The sequence below is a fragment of the Prionailurus bengalensis genome, chromosome B4 (assembly GCF_016509475.1).
Source record: "Prionailurus bengalensis isolate Pbe53 chromosome B4, Fcat_Pben_1.1_paternal_pri, whole genome shotgun sequence".
In the NCBI taxonomy this organism is placed as follows: Eukaryota; Metazoa; Chordata; class Mammalia; order Carnivora; family Felidae; genus Prionailurus; species Prionailurus bengalensis.
This window is the reverse complement of record NC_057358.1, coordinates 48,950,055-48,977,090: the sequence shown is the minus strand read 5'-3', so window position 1 is coordinate 48,977,090 and position 27,036 is coordinate 48,950,055. Positions and strand designations below refer to the sequence as shown.

The following is a 27,036-nucleotide window of genomic DNA, read 5'->3' as shown; positions in this document are numbered from 1 at the left end:
GCCTCTGACATCAGGCTCTGTGCTGAGAGCTCAGAACCTGGAGCCTGCTTCTGATTCTGTGTCTCCCTCTCTCTCTGCCCCTCCCTGGCTCCCACTCTATCTCTCTCTCTCAAAAATAAATAAACATTTAAAAAAAATTTTTTAAAAAGCTCTTCTTAGCTGCGATTAGTGAAGGGGGAGTTTTTTTCCTTTCGTACTTTTAATTTTTGAATTAGTTTTCCGGTGAGCATGAATTATTTTTTGTAGTTTAAATAACAAGAAAAAGAAAATGGGAAAAGTAAAACAAACAAACAAAAACTCCCCAGAATCTTCTGCTTGGTTGTCTCCTTGCCAGGTAAAAGTTTCTCTGGCCAGTTTTCCCAATCCTCTTGCCCCAATCCATATTTACTCATGCCCAGCTCTTTCTTTCTGTGAACTCATAAGGGCTCCCTGGGCCTTATTTTATACTCTGCAGTAACTGTATGTTCCCTTATGCTCTGTTCTCACTAGATTATAAACTCTGCAAGGGGCAGATGCACAGAAATTATCTAGATCCCCAACATCTATCAGAGTACCTGCCACATCCTAGGTCTCTTTTTTTCCCTTAAGTTTTTTAATGTTTATTTTTGAGAGAGAGAGACAGAGTGTGAGCAGGGGAGGGGCAGAGAGAGAGGGAGACACAGAATCCCAAGCAGGCTCCAGGCTCTGAACTGTCAGCACAGAGCCCAACGCGGGGCTCGAACTCACCAGCTATGAGATCATGACCTGAGCCGAAGTCGGACGCTTAACCGACTAAGCCCCCAGGTGCCCCCCCCACCTTCGTAGGTCTCCTGAATGAGGCATGGAAATAAACGGGAGATGGTAGTCCTGAGAGGGACAGGGAGGAAGACAGTCACTGAAGAGCCATGCACACTCATCCCCCGTGCACAACGCACCCGGGGGAGACCTCAGCACAGCCTCTCGCACCGGCCTCCTGGCTCTGCCTGTCTGGCTGTGCCACAGCAGGTGAATGAGCCCGTCAGCATTGTTTTCTGTTCCTTTACCTGAGTGCAGTACTGCTTTTCTAGCCTCTGGCTCTCCTTTTGTTTCTGGCAGGTGAGTGACACCACAGACACGATGGTGCCATTGTAGTTCTCTTGGGAAGACGTCCAGGACATCAAAGCGGTGGTTGAGCTTAAAACGTGGACGCTCACATGCTGGGGCTTCTCAGTCAGTTCTTCGATCCACTCTCCTGACGGGCCTGAACATTTCACATAAGAACACAAGGGAGGTGTCATACCGAGCTGGTTGAGATAAAAGAGTCTCCTTTTAAAAATCATGTTGTTCTCCTTTGGCCCTTACAAAGATACTCAAAGTAAGACCGGCAGCTGGACCGGCACGTCTGTATGTTCTCTGCCCAGCTGGTCTCACCACTGCCCGAACAGCAGTGGCAGCAGCAACGAAATCAGTTCTAGGGACAGAGAGAAGCTCTAAGTCAGCTGTTATGTGCATCTGAGGTGACGCTGGTCAATTCTCCACCCGAGAGAATCTACTTCTCTTCTAACAAACACTGGGTGGGGCATTTCATCAGTGTTTATGGTTCCTTTGCTGTTAGGACCTTCGGTCTCTAGAAATAATTACTTTGAGATTCAAATTAGCCTCGAGTGCCATCGTGTGAAAAGATTTTAAATTTGGTAACAGCAGGATCAAAGAGGCGGGGTGTGACTGTATGAGAGAAGAAACAGGCAAACGGGCTGGCTCAATTATAGAAGCTGCCTGCAATCCGGGTGATCATTTGAGGGTCGCGGTGGGTTCCTCATTATAAAGTATCAGCATAGAAATGCCCACCATTAGCTTTGTTCTCTTAAGTTTTTAAAGTGGTTATTAGCACAGTGCCTGACACATAGTAAGGACTCAAGAAGTGTTAAGATGGTTATTATCTACAGAAAGTCCTTGTTGAAATGCAAATGCATAACTTTTCTTTATTTGCTTAGGATACACTTCTGAGTGTCTTCCTGGGCTGGAACCCATGAAGGGAAAAGAAGGAAGTGGCTCTGCAGGGGAGAGCAGTCTCCAGCTCACAGCAAAGGGGGCAAGGGAGATAAAGACAATAAAAAATGACCATAATAGTGGTGGCAAAGAAGAGACCTGGCATTCACCATGTATCAGGCTCTGTTTGAAGCTTTTATATGTTTACATAGTTTAATCCTTTAATTTTCATGACAGACCTATGAGATAAGTACTAGTCCTCCTTCCACTGTCAGATGAGGAAACTGAGGCAGAGAAAGGGAAAGTAGAGCTGGGATTCATACACAGGAAGGCTGGTTCCAGAATCCATGCTCTTAACACCTCCACGACACTTCTGGAGGCACTATGAAAACATTGGTTTGGAGACAGGTACGTTGACCCAGACTCAGTTTTGCTCATTAGTGAGCAAATGACTGGGCAAATGATTTAACATCTCTGAATCTCAGATGGATAAATGGCCAAATGGCCAAATGGATAAATCATAGAATGTTAGGATTGACAACTTCAGAGATCCGATACCTCATTTAACTGATGAGGAAACTGAGGCCCAGAGATGCGAATGGCATGTCCAGTGTCACAGAGCTAATAAGTGCTTGGGGCCCAACCCAGACCCCCCGTCTCCTGGGTCATTGCTTTGTGACAATTTATCATGATGCCATCTGTCGCTGGGATCAAATGAGATTATACGTGTTAGAGAACTATGTAAATGTGAAGTGTTAACACTGTTATGAAGATTACTGGGGTAGCAGGTGCACAGAGAGCCAAAGTGGGAATAAGGAAAATAAGTTCACTTATTTGATAATCGAGCCAAGGTAACAGGTCATTGCAGGCTACATGGAAACGGACTTTGCTAGCAAATATTCCTAGGTCTAGTCCTCACTTGGACGCTTGGGAAAGTCATTAAACTTTCCATGAATTAGTTTTTTCCACCTGAAAAATGGGGGTAATTGAAATGTAAGGCTGTTGGGGGACTCATATAAGTTTCTACCTTACTTCTCATCTCTGAAGGAAAACCTTCAGAGCTACATACCTAGAAATCATAATGCAACAAAAAAAACCATAAATCTGAATGAAATGTAATAAATATTAATGTCATAGCTTAACTCCCACCCGGCTTGGATCAGGAAAATGGTCTGTGAATAGAATTTAGCTGGTGTGAGACTACACTGTGTGTAGGGGCTTACTCAGGTAAGTATAGTATTTATATCTATATTGTCCTGTTTTAAACTAAAGATATGTATATAGTACACCTGAATGACCCACTACTGCAGAATAGAATATCCTAAGTACTACAAATATTATTCTTTTATTGGCAGAGAAAAAACAAAAATTTTAGTGCCTTATATTTTTCTAGATGAATATTAATAGGTACCTCTTTGAAATAATTATATTTTGGAGCAATTCTGACACATTCTCAATAGCACTAGTCAATTTGGATACTCTAGGGCAGAGTGCCTGACGCATGAAAGTAGTTCAGTGAATTACTTGTTGGTTGAAGGTACAGCAGAATTAATACATCAATAGTATAACCCCAGGCTAGGATTTTGTAATTTGGTATGAGAAGCGAGATGTACACATATAAAAGAAATCGAGAGAAATATCATACACAAATAAATTCTGTATTTTGTGCTGAGCACTATGAAACACAGGAGCAATTCAGAGAAGGGAAAGCCAAGCGAGGTTAGAATAGCTGAGGGAGTGTTCCTGGATGCTCTTCACACTTGCGGTGGGCCTCTACTGACAGGCCAGGAAACCTTTTGGTTAAGGAGACATTGTCAGGTTCAGAAAAAATGGAATACTAAACTTTGTCCTCATTCTCAAGTGACTTCAGGTCAAAGATCGATGTGCAAACAATTAGGACTAATCTTTCTGTATATCTAACGGATCTTTAGGCCTCTTATCAGGGACGGCATTTTTGGTTTCTTAAATAGAAATGCTACATGGGTCATTTGCAACATTTTTCAGCTGTGAAATAAGCTGATCTCTCCCCTCTACCTCCCTTCTCATTCTCCCACCCACCTTTCTGAGGATTGACAAAAGGTGGTATTTTGCCTTTGGAGAGGGAGATAAAGTATAGGGTGGCCATCCTTTTTGATGAGCAGTTTTTATCCACTGCCTCCTGGTTTTTCCTTTCTTCTGATTGGAGACACATCTAACTGCTTTGAACTGATTTTTGACCTCTAAACCTCTAGTGAACATTCAGATTAGCTAAAAGCATTACAGACACGCACGATTTGTGCAGCTTTTAGAGGCAGTAATTACTTTACTCTTGCCCCTCATGGCATCAGTAGAAGCCACCCTAAGACTTGGCACCGGGGCTTCTAGGATGCTCTAGCTTTGTCCTCTTGTGCCAAATTTATGGCAACCACCTAGGTCCCACTACCCATGAATCTTTGTTTGTCCTTTGAATTGTATACGCTCAACATTCTAGCGAGACCTTTCACATAGTCCAAAAATATCAATTTTCTATACGGCCTTAAACAAAAGCCATATTTCCTAAACAGTGCGTCCATGTCCTTGGAGAGTTTGCGATGGCTAGTGTGGAAAGTCAGCTTAATAATGTTCAATTATCACAATAATAAAAAAAATCTGTAAGCTAAACCTCTGAGTAGGTCTGCTACTATTAAACATACATATATTTCCTCTGCTGTCAAAATCTCATGGATCTGGGCCTCCCCTGACCTTGAAGATTTCTCAGGGTCTCTGAGGTTTGATGAATCATTGATGCTGGAGCATCATTAATCTCCCCGGTTCCATTGTCCTAGTCCCCCTGTAAGTACAACATAATCCCTTTGGTACTTACTGATATAAAAACTGAGTGATTTTGCTGACTGACTTTTTCGAGTTTCACAAGATCCTGAGGAGCTAAAAGTTGTTACAGATAACTTATATTTCCCAGGCTCCTTCAGCTCTGCGACAAATTCATGCGCTTCTTCATCCACTGTCAAATATTCAGTAAAGTTTTCTGAATCATATGTAAAAAAGAGAATATATATGAATTGGAATCTGAAAGGGCCTCGAATGTAAACAAGTCAATTAATAAAAAAAGTAGTTTTTAAAATATTGTTTCTTTCCTTTTGTCACGTTATATCACACATCTTAATCAAAGGTGCTATAAAAAAAGATGACTAAGTATTCAAATTGGTTTTCATAATACTTTTAAATAACCAAACTAAAATTTGGCATCGAAATCAAGAAAACTTAGGGATTCTCCTGTACGGTTTCCCAACAACATTATATGCACACAATAATAGTAGAATGTGAGGAAAAGATCAAAATAGTTGACTTTTTCATCTAGATATAAGGAATAAAAAAATAACAGGCAACAAAGTATCTTATAAATTCTTGGTGGTAGTATTAAATATCCAGAAACGCCTTTAAATAAGCTGAACTCTTTCTAGTTAGAAATAATTCTTCTGGGCAGATTTTCTGACACTTGCAATATGCTCCCTTCATCTGTTTTCTTCCAGAACTTCTAAAAGTAAAAATGATTTTTACATTGCTTCAAAGTTCATCTCCTGCTGCTTATTACTGCATTTGAAGTTGTTCTCACCCGTTGGTGACTACAATAGCCTTCAACAGAACACATTGCAGTCACATAAAAGCATGACTGAACCTGCACAGAAATACTCGTTTAAAAAAAATTCTGAGTTAAGGGATCCTATTTTCCATAGAATATATTAAGGAATGGAAAAATAAGAGACAAATAAACTAAGGGCAGACTAAGACAGATTACTTTATACAAGTAATCCCAGGCAAATGTTAAGACTGTTGACTCGAATAATTGGAAATGACAAAGGATTTCAACTTTATACAATATATGGGTATGGTTGATTGTGCTATAATCCAGCATAGAGGAATCCACAGCTTTTGATATCTTCCTCTATTAAATAAAATAAGAGCAAACAATATATAATACATCAGAGTCCATGATACTAATGCCCTACTCTGAAATAAAGCTATTATTTGGAACTTCAAATTTTGCCAACTTGACAACTTTTATCACCCAAACTACTGGACTGGAAAGTATAAAACAAAGAATGTTATTTTAGAAACAAAACAGCAAATGACTATAAAAATCTACCAAACAATTTGGATGTGATTCATGACCCAAGTTTACTGAAGGCCATGACCGTTTTTCTTATGGTAAGGGCTAAAATACAAAGAATGGCTCTGAGATGCTGGATACATGAACATGAGACACAATACAGCAGCTGTAGTGAGACTATCAGTTGCTGTGCGTTTTCTATTTTATTACCAGCTCCTCTTCAGGAAAACGTGAGTGGTACTGGCTCCAGAGGGGCGCACACCCTAAGGCAAGTAAGAGTCCCTAGATAAGCAGTACACAGGTCTGACCCCTTTGGGAAAGCAGCCATCCTGTCAGGAAGACTGTTTTGCTGCATGCTTCCACAAATTGTGTCCTGGAAAACAGAACATTTCTCCAGGATATTTTGTAATTGTGATGGTTACAACTTTAATCAAAATCTTTCCAAACGTAAGGTTTCCCTCAGCGGCCGGGGGTACATGACATGTTGGGCAGTGAAACGTGTCCTGTTGTCAAAACTTGCAATTTATACGCTTCCCGAACCTTGGATGCTGATCCTACCTGTTCAGTTTTGTTTTCTAATCTCAGTCCACGTTGCTACTCAATTAGACTCTTCCCTTCCTTTACCATTTATCTTGAAATCTTAACTGTCTACCAGCAGTCTTTTTTTCTAAATTTAGTTTGAAAACATTTCAATTTCCTTTCCTTTGCACACCGTTTGCTATTTTCACTGATTTCCCATTACGTTACCTTCTCTTTCTATGTGGATATGGAACCCATCAAAGGCAGTGGGTGGTTTGGGTGGTAACCAGTTCAAAATCATTTGTACAGGAAAAAATGAGAAGGAGCCTGATGTTGATTTCTCAGTGTCACCGAGTGTACTGTTATGTTCATACTCCACGGGAAGTACGCTGACAAAGTCATCTTCGCTTTCAGGAGCTGTCGATGCGCTGCCCCACCAGTACGGCTGGGATGTAGTTTCGTAGTCACTGCTGTTAAAATCAGGCCAACCAGAAGAAATGTTGCCAGAGGGCATTTCTGGGGTTTCGTCTGTAAAACGGAAGAGTCTGTCTTTTCCCATTGTATCTTGTGATCTCATGAAGGATTCCTCTGGGAAACTGCCACTCTGCTCTTCCCAATTGTTCTTGTTCAAGTTTACAATGCGAACTGAGATATTTCGAGGTGGGTACGGGGCTGTAAGGGAGACAATGTTCATTCTCGAGTGATTTTTAATTCTATGACAGCAAATAGTTATTCGTGAGTCAAATATGCAGCGGATTTACAAAACAGAGGTTCGTTTTACTACTACTATATAAAGATAATCTACATCGGGAACTAATGGAGTACACATTTATCTAAGATTCTGTGCACGATGTATTCACATTGGTGTATCACCACTCATATTTCAAATACAGTAACGAGTGATAGTATGCTTGTCCAACAGGTAATTTCACCATGCCCAAAGCAGAGCTTTGTAAATATTCTTCGGCTTATCAAAATCTCCTTTTAAAGCAATTGAGTCTCACCACTGGAACTTTCTTACCAACAAGCAGCTATAGTGTACTTTAGCTATCAAGATAAAAATGCTCCCTGTGACACAGCTGCGCTTAGAAAAGGTAAATACATGTCTCTAGAAACAATAACACACATGTTAGAAATATGGCTTCACACCTTACCTCTCTAGAATGAAATATATGAGCCCAAAATCAATTTGTGAATTATGGAAGTATACTTTTCTAGAGGGAGAAAATTGTGAAGGCACACCATATGGTCTCTACCTGCAACAGTTTCTACCTATCCTTCAAAGAACAGCTTAAATATCACTTTGTCCATGAATTTCTAATAAAAATTAATCTTTCCCTCCTCTGTGCAGTTATATAACTTTGCACCTCTTATGACATTTATCACCTTCTGCCATGTATGATTGCCATTTGTATTGTATCTCTACCATTTTTTGAGGACAGGGAACCTATCTCACCGGATTTTGTCTACATCTCTCATACTTAGAACAACTTCCAGGTAGAAGTCACTCAGTTGGTAGTGCTTCCTTAGTTGAACTGAATAATTAAAAATACAAACAGATTCTTATTTGTAAGTGATTTATTTGTAAGTGTATTGTAACTGAATAATTAAAAATACAAATAGACTCTTATTTGTAAGTGTATTGAGGTGAATAACTTATTTAGCTGAAATAGTTTGTGTTGGTCTAATTAATGAAAATCATAGCATCTTAGAATTCAGATTGGCAGGGCCTCAGGGGTAATCTATTACAGTCCATTCCCAACGTTCATATGAAAGGCATCTCCAACATTCGTAATGAGTAATTTAGGCAAAGGTAATGTCATTAGGCACAGGTAATGTCAACTATATTGGTATTGGTGACAGGCATTGAGTATGTGTGTATTTATGTCCATCCATCCATCCATCCATCCCATAACCGTGCTTCGTATTAGTGATGCTACTAAAATTAAACACTCCAAGTTTTAGATACACATGAATCCCAATATTTTCCTTGAATAATCTATATTCTGTACTAGAACATCTCTTATCTGTTTATCTGCCATATGAGCATTTTACCAGGTTATAGAATAATAGATGTCTACTTGGTCATGTTAAGTCACTTAATTGTAACTTTTAGTCGTATCATGTACTATTTTCCAAACCAAGATTGTAAATCTATGATTACATTGATATATTTTAGATTTTTTTTTTGGATATTTTACTCACCTCTTCTTACACTGATAGAGAATTTGTTTAATACTATTACAAATATATATGTATCTCATTTCTTAGCTCTGGAACAGAATTTTTCTTAGAATGATAGAATATTTATATGCAACAAACATATAACTTAATTGTTTTTTCACTAAATTTGGTTCTTCAGAAGACTTACCAGTTCTATGTTGTTTGGGTTCATGACTGACTCCACTGTACTCCACAAGAGTACTTTTATTAAAAGTTGCCTCGGATACCAGCTGAAAAGTGATATTACTATAACATATTCCTGGCAGCCAGTGATTAAATACTGTTTTTCCCTTAAAGAAATCTGAGAAGAAAAAAAATCAATTATATTACAATTCTGGTCTCCTAAATGCCACGTCTGTTTAGGAAGTTCTAAACAATCATAATTAAATTGCCATAAAATAATATCCCCTTCAACTTCTGGCATGGTCTGTAATACAAACTTGGCATAAGGTTAGAGGTGAAAATTTGGATCTTTCGGTCCAAAATCCTGAAAAGCTTTTTCCACAAGAATTGGATACAATTGGAATTAAATTTTTATTGCAGGGACATTTGGTGCATTAAATGGAGAAGATAATATATAGAAATTATCGAGATTAGGTTTATGCTAGCCATTTACTTTATGATAAAAATCAAAGATAGTTTGCCACTTTATGACTTAGGAAAAAATAATTTTGTAAGACATGTTTTCACTAGGCTCACTTGTAAAAACTGGCCCATTCTTAAAGTAGAATGGTTTATCTGCGAGTTGGCAGATAGCACTTGATCAAACACAGAAGAAAATACAAATCTGGATTTCATTTGGAAAACACTAGGAAAATAATAAATTTAAATTCCAATCCAAATCAGGAAGAAACATGGCAAAGAAACTAAAAATATCACTTATTGAACTAAAAGCCAAAAATAGTTTAAACAATTAATTAACTTAAAAAGGAGAGCATATTAATTAACTTATTTTAAAACTGCTGGCTTTAAACTCAACAAAAATTCCACAGACCGCATCTCAGTCATTCATGAACTTGGATTTGCAGGCAATCACTAAGCAAATAAGGTCCCGTTTATTATTTTGCAGATAATCTGTTCTCATGGAAAATAAAAAATGTGATTAATTTGTGGAGTTCATGATTATATTTATTTCATTTTTTAAAGTTTCAAAAACTATAAAAATCGATGCATGTGTTTTAAACAATGTCTCATAAAAATATTCATGGAAGAAACGAGTTTGTAAAAGCAACAAGTCAAAAGGACACTTTTCTGGATATCATGCCCTGTGTAGTTTGGGACTCATTTTCCACCTCCCTAATACATGTTTCCAGTTATAACCAGCCAACAGAGAAATGTTACATGTCGTATCCTGAGAGTTCTAGGTTCCTTTCCTTCCCAATTCACTCCCAATGGAGCTGAATGCTCCCCTCCACCCTTCCTTCTCTATCATCCTCTAAGAGTCTACTCAGAGAGGTTGAGCAGGTTTTTTTGAGATTGATTCCCATAGGATTGTCTTTCTCCTTTCCCATCAAGACAGTACAAACAATGAAACCAACTTTTGTATTTTAATGCATGAAATCATTTAGCTGGTCATACAGATAAAAAATACATCCAAGGGTACACAAAAGCATTATCATTTGCCTTTGCGAATAGTCTTGGACCACCTCCAAGTCAAACTTGGTGGAAGGTGACTTTCTAGCTTCTTAGTTCTAGAAATGCCCTTCTAACACACCTGGAAGGAAGTGGTAGGGTGACGTGTTTCTAAGCTTAAGTTTGAATTTATTTCTTGTACCAGACACGCTGCACATATAAAGTGGTAATAATTTGAGTATTTCTTATGCTTATGCATTGCACGTGACTCTAGCAAACCAGATGTTCTAACATTCATGACGACAAGATTTTCATTAATTAATACTTCTTTGTAATGGTTCTTTCACGGTCAGATAGTGAATCCTGAGACCTCTTTAGAGCAAGAGAGAAGACCTTTTGGCAAACATCATGTAAAAAGGAATCGTTATCATTCATCACTCTTCCTTTTGCCTCTTACCTTTATATAGCATTGTTCGGAAGTCTTTACCTTCCCAGTAGCTTATGTTTACTCTTGTGAAAACATTATATTTTTCTGGATAATGAATTTCAAACAGGACTCCTGTTTCAGGAGAAGGCTTATAGTCATATATTGAAACACTGGTTACAGGTAGGGGTTCTGCAGAAGGGAAGTACATGGAGAAAGGGGAAGTGGAGGAAAAGGGACAAAAATCATTATCAGTACTTGAAAGCAGCAAAAATTATGCCTATCAAAACCTTATATACTTTTATTATCCATGAGCATTAAACTGCTGCATACTTATGAGCTGACTGGTCTACTTAGCAGTAACTAACAGAATACATTTATAAGGTGTTTTGTGCCTTTCAAAGAACTTTCATATTCATTTTTCCACTTGCCTTTGCAACAACCCTGAGAGCTAAGATGAGCAAATCTAAATACTGCCATTCAACCGATAAAAATAATGATGATGATTCAGAGACTTTAAATTATTTGTTAAAAGCAACTTAAGTATGTGGCAGAGCCGATGTCTTCAAGTTCCTAGTTCATTTTTCTTTTTTCCAAGCCAAGAAAACTTGATATTAAAAACAGACCTGCAGCAGAAAATACATTTGGCCCTGACCAAGGATAAATGTTTATGTCATCTTTTATTTTTGTGTGTGAGGTTACTACTTATTTTTCTATATTAAGTATAAGAATACAAACCATCCTAGGTTGTGAGAATCACAATTTATGGTGTTTATCAAACCCCTCTTCCTGCAGAAGTTTGAAAAAATGTTCATTTATATTTCGATTGACTTATTAATTCATTACAAACTTTTTAAATACTCATTTTTTAAAACTGCAATTTAATGTATGTGTGCATCTCCTCCATAACCCATTCTTCAGCAAAAATCTTGTAAAATAATTGAACTCCTGTGCCCCTCTTATGGTGCTGTTGGATAAGTTTTACTTGAATTCATTTTATTCGAGAAAATCTTTTAAATAACTTAGTTTGGAGTCAACTATTGTATTACAGAAAAAAATAAATTTGATTCAAAGTGTTAGCATTAGCAATTCTTGGAAATCATCTATAGTCCAAAGGGAAGCAATATCCTTACTTTAAATTTTACACTTTTAAATTTTCAATTTTGATACCATAGGACATCAAAATTTAATTTAATTTATTCCACAATTATCAAGTACCTACCTTGTTTCAATCTACTTTGTCTCAACCAATGAAAAAAAATATTTTTCATTTTGCCCTCCAGGATCATAATCTATTTTAGCTTTTGCTTTTGATTAAAGAGATCCAGGAAGGATTGAAGCAACATGTTAAAGCTTTGATTTTGCCTGGAATTTTCTTAAAAAACCAAGCCAAGCTATCAAAAAGTCAGGAAGGGCCTTCAGATTAGGGTATATATTGTGATCATGTCCCTGTAGACTACATGCTATGTTCTCTGGTTAAAATGTTTCTATTTTATCTTTGATGTGTCCTGAGTCTTCCTGCTTAAAGGTAACAATTACAGAGTGAATTCACTTTGTCATGTTAGCAAACCCACCAACCAACCCCTGAAGACTCTTGAGTATTGCTCTTTGATTAATCCCAAAGAAGTTTTGAACTATTTGAAGGTCTTTCTTTCAACCCAGTCCCTTTACTAACCCAGGGAGTCTACCAAATCCACCTACTGCCTCTGGATCTAAGAGAACTAAAATGAAAGCTAACAACAAAAAGCAGCCACTGAGCACGGACTCTTCCAGGCCTGGAGTCCTGTTTCCCACCCTCACCAGGGTTCTGTCTATGGAAAAGTGAGAGGCCCACCCAATCTTTCATTCCCTGTGGCATGGAGTATGCACATCAAAGCCACAGCCCAACTTTGAAATTCAAGAGATAGATGAGGATTACAGCATGGGTATTTTATTTTGTGATATTTTTTTTTTCGGCTGCAAGTTACTTAAATTTAAACTAAAAGAATTTTAAAAATGCCTATTTGCATGTTCTCTTCTTATAGTTCTCTGAGCTTCAACCTAAGTGACCCAGGTCAGCTATAAATTCTAAACTGCAAGCCCAGGCATTACAGAGGCAAATTCAATCCAAGAATTACTATTTTCAATAGCACTCCAATGCATTCTCTAAAAATGTTTTACTGTCTCTCCAGTTCCTTCCCTCATTCTTTTTCTTTTTTTGCAGTTAAGGGGTGTGCTATAAACCAGAGCTGTTATTACGTGTTTTTCAGTGATGGCAAGGTTAAATTCTGCTCTAATTCAATATTCCTTCCTCTTTACACTTCCATTTCTTGCCTTGGGGACCAGGCTGGACTAGATAAAGAAATAGAATTGTCAGAATATGTGTATCATTTATTACTTTTGCTTGCTTATAACTTTTTTGTCCTCAATCTTTTTATTGTTCCAGAAGTTCAGCATTACAAAATATATTTGCAACTCCCTCATATAACTTACTCAGATCCTATTTGCCTTCCCACAATGGCCAGAAGTCAATTATTACTCTGAACTTGGTGGTTATCTTCTGATGTGTTTTTATTTTTATATTTATATGTGTACGACATCCATGTGAAATGTTATTTTACGTGTTTTAAGGTATGTTAACGGTCTCATATTATATGAGTCATTTTGAAGCTTACTTCTATTACCTATCACTGCTTTTGAGATTTGTCCACCTTGATTCGAGTATTTCTAGGAAGTTTATTTTAGTGTTCACTTTAGAATTATACACACTATACTGTTTATCTGTTATTTTGTTAGATAGATTGCTTTCAGTCATTCACTTTTGCAAATAATGCTGCAATAATCTTGGGACATGTTTCTGGAAGCTGGAAATCCTGGATAGTATGGTATGCACATCTTCAATTGTATGAGCTATTGTAAAAATGTGTTCTAACTTTCTGTCAATTTACATTTCGATAAGCAGTGTATGATAGTCCCTCTTTTTCCATATTCTTATCCAGCACTTGCTCATATCAGCCTTTTTAATTTTTGCCACATGAAATTTGCCATGTGAAAGTTTGTTTCTTTTAATTCATGAAAGAGGTTAATTATCTTTTCTAATGTTAGTCATTCAGCTTTTCTTTTCGTAAAATTGGTTCTTTTGCCTGTTTCATGGATTCTTTTTCCATATTCTTCTGCTAATTTGTAATACAACTTTTGTTGCATTCCACATTCCCACAGGTTTGTTTTGTTTTGTTTTTTTGTGTGTGTGTCCTGTGCCTTCCTTCTAGATTTATCTTCCTTGTTAAAACACATCACTTAATAGTATTTAAGTTAGATTCTAAGTGTTAAATTCTCCTAGACTTTGTATTCTGGACAAGTTCCTTATCTTCATTCTTGATGTAGTTTAGCTGGGCATAAAATTACAAGATTTCCTCTCACTACTTTGAAGCTATTGCTCCATTGTTTCTTTAATCAATTACTGTGCAAGAGAAAACTTCTGTCAGTTTTCCTTTGTAGATACGATACTGGTTTTCCTTTGGTAGGTTCTAAGCTTTTTATTTATTCTTGGTAATCTGCGGTTTCACCATCACATATTTAGGTGTTGTCTTATTTTTGAATTACGCTACCAGGTATTTGGAATGCTTTGTCCATCTACAGATTGATGTCACTCTTCAAGTCTTGGAAGTTTTCATAATCAACTCTTGAAATATTGTGCCCATCATTTCCTCCATTCTCTTTTTCTTGAACTCTTAACCTCTTAAAGCCTCTCCCACCTTCCTACCTGAGAATTGTAAGGAAATTATAATTATAAAGCAATCACACAGTATTATCTTTCAGTTTACTAGCTATTTAACTGTTATCAGTATAGAATTTATCCCATCTACTGAAGTTTTTTCAATTAAATTTAAATTTGATGCATTCAGATAATTTTGTCTCATCTAACCAATTAAATATTAAATTAAATAAGTGTATTTTTAATTTCTAAAACATTTATTTTATGCTTTTTTGATATTTTTGCTTAATTTCTGCCAATCTTTGCTTCATAATTTTTTAATCCCTTTAAATTGATGCAATTCTTATATTTATTTCTTTGAACATCATAGCATACTGTATATTTGTTGTCAGATTGCTGTATAAAATATAATTTGCAATGTTAGAGTTGTTGTTTTGATCTTTTTTAGCAGACATTTCTTTGTGTGTTTTGAAATGCAGGCCCTAGGCTAATTTTTTGTTTTCTTTTTGTCCCATTTTTTGTTTCCTGCTGTTGAGGCAGTTTAGCCATAGCTTTCTTTCAGCTCACCACATCCCCTAGTCTAGAAACAGGGCATATGATGTTACCTGAAATTCTTGATATTGTGGGAGACAGAGTGGCTATCACAAATACATTCCAAATTAGAGGGTAAATAGCTTGGTCCTTGATAGTAAAACTGACTGTGTGTGTTCCTTGCATCTCAAGGCCTCCATCTATAATTGTATCACAGGCAGAAAGCATCTCTGCACCAAGGAGAAAGCCTAGCTCAGTGCCCATCTAGTATGAAGAATTTCAATCCATATTCTACTGGGGCCCAAGATCAGGGCTGTCTTCTTTCAAATATAGAGCACAGAGGCCCCAGGGCTTCAGTGCACCTCCTTGCTTGGAGTTTCTGTTGTGTTATTCTTAGAGACAACTAACTTATTTTTGAGGCTACCAATGTACTTACGGTTTTCTTTTTGCTTTGTGGTAGGAGTAAAGAGTGCATCACAAGCATGTATTTACTGCATTATTTTTGCTAGAAATCCTAACATTAAATGCCCATTTTTTCTTTTAATCAAAAAAATTTTAATGACATTTAATATGATTATTTTTTTCTCATTAGGTGTCCCCATAATAAAATCTGATGTTTAAATTGAAGACTGTTTTGTGTTCCTTAATTACCTTTGAATCATTCATGACAATCATGAATAAGAAGTTTCTTAAAGTTCTGTAGGTGACTAGCTTAGATAGATGATGAAGAAACAAAACAAATGTGGGGCGAATACTATTTTCAAGAAAATGGAATTAGCCCTGTGCTTATGGGTAACTGCTAAGTGCTGAGAGGTGCTTCTTTCTGAGATTGCTCTGTTTTGATGGATTAAAACGAAAAGAGCTGTTGGGTCAGTGACCAGTATCCTTGCTTTTGATGTGATCAATCTAAGAATCTACCTGTTCTAACACATTTCTCTTGAGGGAAAGAAACCTGTGACTAGACCCTCACTTCTGATGGAGAAAAAAAAAAAAAGACTGTTCCCAGGTCCCAGGCCAGAGTTCCTAACTTATGTTTAGATGGTGATTTGGAGGGGCACCCGGGCGGCTCAGTTGGTCAAGTGTCTGGCTTTGGCTCAAGTCGTGATCTCATGGTTCATCAGTTTGAGCCCCGTGTCGGGCTCTGATCCTCTGTTTCCCTCTCTCTCTGTCCCTCCCCCCTGCCTCAAAAATAAACATTTAGACGGTGATTTGGAACCTAACCTGACATCTCAGCTCTATTCAAGCAGGCTACTGAGGTGAGCTGGCGGCAGCAGCCTCCTGTGGTCCAAGAGTCATGGCTCCCAACACACCCATAAGCTTAGTTCAAGTCTTCACTGTTTCTTTCCCAGAATATTTCAACAGCTTTCCAAATTATTCTCCCTGCCTCAAATCTCACCTGAATTTTTTCTACTTGTTTCTGCTCAAAATCTTTAAGCCTGCAGGCTACCTGGTGCTCTCACTTTTGTCAGAATCTCTGCCTTAAACCAGTAACTTCTACCTCACTGCCTCTGCCCTGCCTAATCTGTGTTGACTCTCTTTTGCTTCCAACCCCTTGAGTAATTTTCTATTTAATTACATTGGTATTGTTTGTACTTATTGATCTTATATTAAGTGCTACACATTTTGTTAAGGAGTTTATTTTAACATTTCTCGCATTACAAAATATTGACGTTGTTTTATAGCACCCTCTCCCAAATCAGCAAACGCACGGCCCCCAAGACAAATCTGGCCTGCCACTTGTCTTTATATGACTTGTGAGGTAGGAATGGCCTTTACATTTTTAAATAGTTGAAAAAATTAACAGAAGAATAATTTTTCATGACACATCAAAATTACATGAAATTAAAATTTTGGTGTCTTTAAATAAAGTTTTGCTGGAACACAACCATGCTTGCTTGCTTATATACTGCCTATGGCTGCTTTTGTGCTGCAACAACAGAGTTGCATAACTGCAACAACAACAACAGAAAAACAAAATAATTATTATATAAGTCTCTACAGAAACCCCAACCACTGGGACAGATTACAGACTTAGAAACTAAGATTTCAAGAAAATAACAACCTATCTAATGCTACACATATGGTTTCTAGCTTTCTTTACTTGCTTTAAAGTTCATACTTTGAACCACTACTCAAATTACCTGCTTGACAATTTGCCCATTCCAACGCACGATTCAGGATTCTATGACTTGCCACTCTGGTATAATAAGGAACTTTCCCCAATGAGATCTTCCTATGTCATGTCTTTGTATCTGTCACCATTCCTCATCTCTTACAGAAAGTCTACACTCCTTTGTAAGGTAGTCAAGGTTCTTCTCAAGTTTTCTAGCCTCTTTTCCTACCATTTTCTGGAACCATGGATGCTTGCCATCATAACTCCTTGTAATTTACAAGTGGGTCATGCTATGCAAGCCTCCGCTCTTTGCAAATATGCTTCCCTTTGACTCTGTTGTAATGTTTTTCATTCTTTACTCATTTAGCAAATTTTCCTTAAATTTTCAATACATTTTTCTTCTAAGGTACCTTCCCAATGTTTCTTAGGAGAGCTGTAAGTCTCTCTCACATAAATCTCTTACAGCATTTATATTTTTGTAATGGTTTGTCTGTTTTTTACACCATAGTATACATCTTTCAGTGTGGGTATTTATTTATCTTTATTTTTCTGGAACATAAGACGTGACATACAGAATGTGCACAATAAATAAAATAAAAACTCATGCATTATTTTTATTTATAATACATTATATTTGTATAATGTATGGGTATATGTTTATATTTGTAGAATATATTATACATATTATATTTGAAGAGTGTCTCTAAAGTGTTTGGCAATATTTACAACTACTCTCTCTCAGATTTTACTAACCCATGAGACAGGGGGATATAAATAACATTTCCCCAATTTCTAAGCAATTGTTTTCATGTATTAATGTATCTATTGAGAAGCAACTTCTCTCTAAAGCGCAGAAAATATACTGAAGGTTCTCAATCAATTAAATATTAATCAGATGTCAGGGCCTAAGGGGTAAAATTCCTTTGAAATGGCCAACTGACTTCTTTGTGCTGATTTTTTTTTTTTTTGCCATGTTTCTCAGCTTTCTCTAAGAGCGTCAGACTCAGAACAGCTATAGACAAATAGCAAGGGACTGCCCCAAGGCCAGTTGCTTTGTCATTGCTTATTTCATCAAGACAAGCATCTAACACACAACAAATGACTGCAACAAATATACCCTTTTATTCTCAAAAACAATGTGTCAACTCCTTGAGCAGATACTATGCATGTTTCCTAAACTTTAAAAAGAACTGCCTGTTATAAAAATAAAGATGGCAAAAAACACATCATTAACTGACAAATAATGGTAATTTTAGAGCTCAAAACTAATCTTAGTCATCATGTACTTTAATTCCCACTTTTTTTTAAAGGAGGAAGCTGAAACCAAATGTCACCTAATGTCACCTCATGCCTAGGGTCACAAAAATATTTGTGCCTTAATTCCCAGTTCTTATATTCTGAACTTATTATCCCTTTTAAAATCTGGGGGGATGTAACTGAGTCTTTAAAAATGATGGGGCGCCTGGGTGGCTCAGTTGGTTAGGCGTCCGACTTCGGCCCAGGTCACGATCTCACGGTCCGTGAGTTCGAGCCCAGCGTCAGGCTCTGGGCTGATGACTCAGAGCCTGGAGCCTGCTTCCGATTCTGTCTCCCTCTCTCTCTGCCCCTCCCCTGTTCATGATCTGTCTCTCTCTGTCTCAAAAATAAATAAATGTTAAAAAAATTTTTTAAATGAGATAGAAGATGAGAGATAAGAAACCATTATTAATTAATTTTTGCTCTTTAGAAATCAATGTAAATTTCCTCTTCCACTTAGGATGTAGAAAGCTACAAGTCAATGTCACACTCAACCCCCAACAAGAAGAAAAAGCAAAATAATCCATGAGATCATAACTTTTCTTGAACCTGTCAGGGAAGTGAGGTTGCCAGGCGATCGAATGAACTAAATACTCAGTAGTGGCAAGCCCCCTGCAGACAGGAGGGACTTTCTCACCTGTAGCAGAGCATGGCAGGAAGAGGAAGGGGCCCATTAAAGCAGGAAAGAAGACAGCAACTAAGATCTTAATGAATTCATAAGGGCTGAGTGTGTTTCCAATGACAGTTTAGAACTGTTCTGTCCAAAAGAATAGTTATTAGCCACCTGTGGCTATTTTAATCAGACTCAGAATGAATCAAAATTAAATAAAATTCAAAATTAGTGGCTACTGTACTGGACAATGCAGATATAGAATATTTCCACCACCTAAAAGTTCTAGGACAGCGCTAGTTTCAAATGATTGGGAGTCCCAGACACAAGTAGAGTCCACACTCTCTTTCTAGCTCTTATTGTGGGCTTTAATCAGGTGCTCAGGAGAATATTGAGGGTAAGAGCCTCCCCTCCCCCCAGGGGGTTGGGATGGCACAGGTATGCAGGTGATAATTTGCTCCACTAATAGATCACGTTGAAACCTTACTCAATTCCCTGGATCTTTCCTGAATACAAAGCAGAAGCCTTAAGGCACTGGGGAAGGACAGAAACAACTTTCTGTTCAAGTTCTCAGGCAAAGATACCCCCTTCTGAGGGATGGATAGAAGTGAAAGAGTCTGTTCCTGGGACAGGGGCAGAATCTCCCTTGGACCTATGATCATGCACTCATACAAAGTAGAATTCTACTCCTACTGGGGAAAAGACAGAAATTCCAACCCAAGTAGACTAGCTGTCAGTGTATAATGAGGGGTAGGAATGCTGACAATTTCCCAGCAGGATCACAGGATCTGCCTAAGCCCGAGGCTGGGTCAGGAGAACTAAAAACCTCCCTTATGCTCACCAAAAATTTAGCACTAGTAAAAAGCAACAGCAATCCATTGTGAGAAGAGGGGCAAAATCATGGAGACCAGTGGTGCGGGTGTTCAGGACTTATCGATACTGAGGGTAGAATTGGAGCACTGAGAAATATACTCATCCACTGCTGGCAGAAAACACTGGAAAAATTTGAAATCTGTGATGAACTGAAAGTGACAATACCTTAAACCCAGCTTGCCTCAATCTCCCACACTAACAGTCTGGCAATATGATAGATTAAAATTAAATCCAACAATATAAATACTTATGTTAAGTATAAATGCTCTAAGCGAGCACTGTCAAAATTGGTACCCACTAGCCACATACACTACTGACCATTTGACATGAGGCTAGTACAACTGAGAAGCTGAATTTAAGCTTTATTTAATTTTAGTAAACTTACGCTTAAAAGTTATATGTAAACTTTTATATTGATTATATACTGAAATAGTAATATTTTAAATGGAGTGGATTAATATTAATTAAAATGTTATTAAAATTAATTTCACCTTTTCAGAAAATTTTTTAATGTGTTTATCCCAAATTTAATATACATATATGATTAACATCCTATTTTTATTGGATACTGCTGGTCTAAACACTCCGCTTAAAATTCAGACATTTTCAGATTGGAAAAAAAAGTACGATGCTAAGAAACCCATTTACATATAAAGACATAAGTAGGTTGAAAATAAAAGGATAAAAAAAGTATACCATGAAAAGACTTAACAGAAGAAAGCTAAAATATCTATAGTAATAGCAGACAAAATCAACTTCAACACCAAGCATATTTCTTGGGATAAAGATGGCCATTGCATATAGAAAAAAATGTCATGCCTTTTTAGAGCTGGTGCATGTGTCTCAGTCCTGTGCTCTCCCACTGCCTCCCTAAAACCCATACAGTCCACAAAGGGGGTGTTCCTTGATCAGCCGGCTCTGGTGGCTTGGGGGCTTCTGTCCCTGGGCCCCACAGAACTGTAACAACTGGAGAAGCAGTTGTTGGCAGGCTCCCATCCTGAGGGCATTGCACAGGCAGTAGACTGAAACATACCACCGGTGTGTCTGTGACAAAGGTTTATTTAGTTGTTCTGGAGTTTCAGCCTGAAGGGCAGTCTTCAAGTTTGCCACACATCTACAGACTGCGTAGGGAACTTAGGTCAGGCAATTCCATTTTTGTAATCTTTCTAAGTCTTGCTACAGCTTGCTAGTACTTCCCAGAAAGGAGCTTGTATACCTGTCTGGAGCCCTGATTTTTACAACAGTTGTCCAGAGGACTCTTCCAGATCAACTGGTTTGGAAGTCAACAGGGTTTACAGTTGTGGTGCCTCAGGACTTTACATACTTGCTCACCTTAAAAGCTTCTGCCTGAGAGCATGGCTTCCAATCAGCCTGAAACTAAGTGTTTACTGAGATCCCCCCCTTTGGAACACTGACAAATCTTAGCACTCCCACTGGGATCTCCACTGACAAATCCTAGCACTACCCTTAGCATCCAACTGGGATGCAACAAGAATAAATCAAGCTGCTTAGCTGATCACAAAGGTTCAAGAGACAACCAAGAGCTAGGGCAAGGTTGAATGATAATGTTCTTCTCCTGACACAAGGCCACTCCTTCAAGACTGGGAGAGACAGTTGTTTTACCTAATACATAGATACAAATACAGAGAGTCAAGCAAAATGAGGAAACAGAGAAATATGTTCCAAACAAAAGAATAAAATAAAACCCCAGGAAAAAAACCCTTAATGAATGACAAGTAATTTACCTGATAAAAGGTTCGAAGTAGCCGTCATGAAGATGTTCACTGAACTCAAAAGGATGAATGAACAGTGAAAATTTCAACAAAAGACATAAAAATATAAGAAATTACCAAACAGTAGTCACAGAGCTGAAGAAGGCAATAACTGAACTGAAAAATACACCACAAGTATTCAACAGCAAACTAGATGAAATGGAAGAAAGGATCAGTAGAAAACACAGCAGTGGAACTCACCCAAACAGAGAAACAGAAGAAAAAAAAACAATAAAAAAAATGAAAGCGGTTTAAGGGACCTGTAGGACTGCATCAAATAGAATAACATTTGCATTCTAGAAGTCCCAGAATGAGAAGATAGAAAGAGGCAGGAAACATATTAGAAGAAATAATGGCTGAAAGCTTTCTTAACCTGAGGAAGGAAATAGACATTCAGGTCTAGAAAGCCCAGAGAGTTCCAAATAAGATGAACCCAAAGAGATGCACTCAAGATACATTATAATTAACGGGGCGCCTGGGTGGTGCAGTCGGTTAAGCGTCCGACTTCAGCCAGGTCACGATCTCGCGGTCCGTGAGTTCGAGCCCCGCTGATGGCTCAGAGCCTGGAGCCTGTTTCCGATTCTGTGTCTCCCTCTCTCTCTGCCCCTCCCCCGTTCATGCTCTGTCTCTCTCTGTCCCCAAAATAAATAAACGTTGAAAAAAATTTTAAAAAAAAGATACATTATAATTAAAATGTCAAAAGTTAAAGATAAAGAGAGAATCTTAAAAGTAGCAAGAGGAGTTTCATACAAGGGAAGCCCCATAAGACTATTAGCATATTTTTCAGCAAAAACGTTATAGACCAGAAGGGAGTGACAAATATATTCAAAGTGCTGAAAGGAAAAAAACTTCCAACCAAGAATACTCTATCTGGCAGGGTTGTCATTCACATTTGAAGGAGAAAGAAAAAGTTTTCTAGATAAGCAAAAGCTAAAGGAATTCATCATCAAAAGAAAGGACATTAATTAGTTATACACACACACACACATAAAATTATTGTTATCATCAAAGTATGATAAAAAGGACATTAATTAGTTATATATATATATACACACACATATATATAAAATTATTGTTATCATCAGAATATTTGGGATCTGACTAGACATTTTTCCAAAGAAGACATACAGGTGTCCAAAAGGCACATAAAAAGATGCTCAACATCACTAAGTATCAGGGAAATGCAAATCAAAACCACCACAGGATATCACCTCACATCTGTTAGAATCGTAATTATCAAAAAGACAAGAAATAACAAGTGTTGGTAAGAATGTGAAGAAAAGGGAACTAATATGCATGGTTGGTAGGAATGTAGACTGGTGCAGCCAGTATGGAAAACAGTATGTATATTTCTCAAACAATTAAAAAAAGGGCTACCAGACAGCTACCAGATCCAGAAATTCCACTTCTGGGTATTTATCCAAAGAAAACAAAAACAGTAATTCAAAAAGATATATGCATCTCTATGTTCATTGTGGAATTATTTATAATGGCCAGGATACGGAACAACCTCAACATCCATCAACAGATGAATGGATGAAGAAGATGTGGTGTATACCTGTGCAGTGGAATACTACTCAGCCATAAAAAGGAGTGAATTCTTGCCATTTGCAACAACTTGGATGGAATGTGAGCATATTCTGCGAAATGAAATAACTTAGACGGAGGAAGACAGATACTGTAGAATCCCGTGTATATGAAAATCTAAAAAACAAAACAAGGCAAAACTCACAGATGCAGAGAACGGAATGATGGTGGGGTGGGCAAAATTGGTGAAGGGGATCAAAAGGTACAAACTTCCAGTTATAGAATAAATAAGTTATGGGATGTAATGTATAAGGTAGTGACTATAGTCAATAATATTGTACTGCATGTTTGAAAGTTGTCAAGAGAGGGAATCTTAAAAGTTTTATTGCAAGAAACAAAATTTGAGACTCAATGGTGACAATAGTAACTGGACTTGCTGTGATGATCTTGCAGTATATACAAATATCAAATCATTATGTCGTACACTTGAAACTAATATAACTTTATATGTCAAATGATACCTGATTATAAAAAACGAAGACATGGTAATCTTAAAAGTTGAAAGATACAAAGTCAAACTTCATGCAGAGTTCAAATTATGCAGAGCATAAACTAAAAGAAGTGCAAGGAGAAACAGACAAATCCACAGATATAATTGGAGACTTTCACACACCACTATCCATCATTATTAGAACAAGTAGACAGAAAAGTAGTATGGGTAGAGAAGGCTTGAGCAACCAACTTGACCTGAGATGTATCAAAACTTCACCCAACAAGTGGGTACAGAATACATCCCAAGATAGACCATATTTGTGACCATAAAATGAACTGAAACAATTTTCAGGTAATTGAAATCATATAGAGTATGCCTTTTGATCACAACAGCGTTTACCTAGAAATTAATAAAAATGTTTCTGAAAAATGTCAAACTTTTGAATATTCAACACACTTCCAAGCCCACATGTTGGAAAAGGAATCACAAAGGAAAATAAAGATATATTTTGAATAGAACTCATTGCACATGCTAAAATATCAATGAGATATTATAGAAATCTCTTACCATGTACCTACTTATCATTTACTTACTTATCAAATGTCTTTACGAACCGTTAGCTCAAGGGCTGACTGCTAGAGCTTTGTCTGATCTTGAGTGGCTGAATGCATGTTCATGAATGTTAGGTCAGCAACACTTTTACTTTGCTTTGTCTTAGTCTTTTTTTTCCTCTGCTCTTTCTCCCGTTACTTGCTCAACTAAATTGAATTAATATTTATTGTTCACGTATTAAGTACAAAATTCATGCTAGGTGCTTATGAGATTGTGAAGATGAATAATGCAGGACTTCTGATTTCAAGAAATTGTATTATAGCCATTGTATACTTAGATCTGTTGCCATACCTATTAACTCTCAATTCACCTTTTTTCTGCAGCTTGTTTTAAACAGTATTTTAAAGAACAGGCAAGTTCTTCCTTTAATTCTAGTAGGTCGTAGATTTGTTCATTATATCTATAAACCTTGAAGGTCTTGGGTGTGTGCCATTCCATTCCTAATTTTTAGGATTCAATATTGATTCTGAGACTCTGCCAAGGGAAACTTTAATTAATTTTTGACAGACATATTAAAAATATGTCTCCTAGCTTGATTCTGAGTTCTTGCTTCCTGATGTTTCTCTTTCCTTTCATCCCAAGAGAAAAATATCACGATGTTCTTTTCCTTAATTGTGGCGAAAATGATTGCATGTAGCTGACATTTAAAAAATCGCAGCCACTGGAAAATCTGCACTAAAGAACAATAAGCAAAAAGAACTCCACTGAGCCATTAAATTGCTGTAGTGATAAATTCTACCATCTTATAGATAACAGTTTTTCTTTCAACATATACCTCAACATATTCAGTAGAGCTGTATCTTACTTTGAGATTAGATATTAAAGTTCCAGAGAGTAAAGTGAAAATCACATATAGTTAAAATCACTCCTAAAAATTCCTAATATCAGCATCACTTCTTTACTTTAAGACATGGGCTACTGAAGGTTAAAATGCCAATGATTTGTTTTTCTTGGTGTTTTTCTTGGGCAGTGGAAACCAAGGCTATTTTGAGGGCGAGGTCAAGAATAGAAACTGATAAATAATGATATCTTTTCTCTCTCTCTCTCTCTCTCAGCTAAAAATGTATAATTAATTTTGAGCAGGTGAAATACGAGTATAAATTCATTGTCTCAAAACTTAATATGAGAATATGTGTTCTGGAAAGAAATAGTTTAGTTATGATCATACTATTAAGTTATATAGCAAAAAATTACATGGCCCAATCATGAATCTAAAATTGTCATTCCGTCTCAAAGCATACTATTTCACTGAGTTTAAAGCAGAGTTTTTAAAAATAAAAGGGAACAGTTAAACATTATCAAATGCTGCAAGCAGCTGTACTCTTAATATAAAGCAGAACTTTGAATTTACTTCACCTGGCTTCAAGGCGATTGATCTTGCCATTCTGGGCTGCCTTCCTTTCAGTGAGAGCCCCAAGAAAATATACCCCAAAAAGAAACACAAGAGGATGATATTACAAATGATGCTTACTTGTTAACACAGTGATTGATCTGGATGGCTTGGTAACCACATTTCCATTTACCACTACCAGAGTGATTATGTAATAAAGGCCATGATAATTAGCCTTAAAGGTAACAGGAGGAGGCAAAGTGCTGTTGAATTCCTCAAATTCGAAGAAGTAATTTTTTGATTCCCCCGTTATCTTCACGACATACACAGATGATGGACTCGTGACATCTGAAGCTTCTAAAGAGACAACGATGCTATTATCATCTTGAACAGTTACGCGGAATGTTGTGGCATTCTGTTTGAGAGAAGAGAAAAAAAAAGGACATGAAGGTCAAATTGAGATTATTGGCAATAAAATTATGCTGAGATCATTTTTCCAAAACTAGTATTTGTGATAAGCATCACACAGGTATTTTAGCGTTCAGGGAAAAGCAGGAAGAGAGAGATTTAACCCTCTTATGACTAATGATCTTCTCAGGCTTTCGCTTTTGATTCTTCTCCATTGAAAAGCTGCTTTCCAGTTCATGGATTGTGTCGTGTAATAAACACAACTAAAAAATCGTGGAAATGAGTAAAGAATGAATGAATGAAAATCATCTTGGCACTGAACTTCCAGAGAAGTCCTTGGTTTCAGCTATTCTGGAGAAACTATATGGTTTGAAGCACTCTATTTTATATTGGAAGGAGTAATGCCGTGGTAGTCCCAGGGAAATTCTAAAAGCATGTTGTAAGGCAGTTATTTCCTCTCTCACTTTTCACCTGTCAGTTCTGAAAATAAAGTCAGGACTGAGAATCCTGTGATAATCCTCCTCATTAAAGGTTAGCCAATCTTTAATAAGAAAAGCTAAAATGCTCTTTGAAGAAGGAACCAGACTGAGGATCACTGGGATCTGTGGGAACGGCAGCGGTTAGGGGAATGAAAACTGCTCCAAGTCTCTAGATAAATGTTTATGGACAGCATTTGGAAAGTCATTGTGTACTTGGTTTAAATATTCCTTCCTGATTCTTTCCCGTACTGCACAAGCAGATTCAGTCCGTCTGCTCTCTGATATCAAACAAGACTCATATACTTTATATCAGTGCTGCTCCATTTTTATTTTTTAATTGTTTTATTTTTTTAAGTTTATTTATTTTGAGAGAGAGCACGTGCATGTGCACACACGCACGTGCACAGATGGGGGAAAGGCAGAGACAGAGAGGGAGAGAGAGAATCCCACGTGGGCTCCGTGCTGTCATTGCAGAGCCCAATGTGGGGCTCCATCCCAGGAACTGTGAGATCATGACCCGAGCTGA

At 37.3% G+C, this 27,036-nt stretch overlaps 1 protein-coding gene across 2 annotated transcripts in view; it reads right to left on the bottom strand.

Moving 5' to 3' along the window:
• PTPRO (protein tyrosine phosphatase receptor type O) overlaps positions 1–27,036 on the bottom strand; it is a 240,097-nt gene that overhangs the window by 82,105 nt on the left and 130,956 nt on the right. For both annotated transcript variants that reach the window (XM_043561933.1, XM_043561934.1), the window contains exons 2-7: positions 25,765–26,038; positions 10,806–10,964; positions 8,925–9,077; positions 6,782–7,225; positions 4,790–4,951; positions 1,023–1,219 (exon numbers count right to left, since the gene is read on the bottom strand). In XM_043561933.1, coding sequence (XP_043417868.1) covers positions 1,023–1,219; positions 4,790–4,951; positions 6,782–7,225; positions 8,925–9,077; positions 10,806–10,964; positions 25,765–26,038 — 1,389 coding nt within the window. The remainder of the gene's footprint in view (positions 1–1,022; positions 1,220–4,789; positions 4,952–6,781; positions 7,226–8,924; positions 9,078–10,805; positions 10,965–25,764; positions 26,039–27,036) is intronic.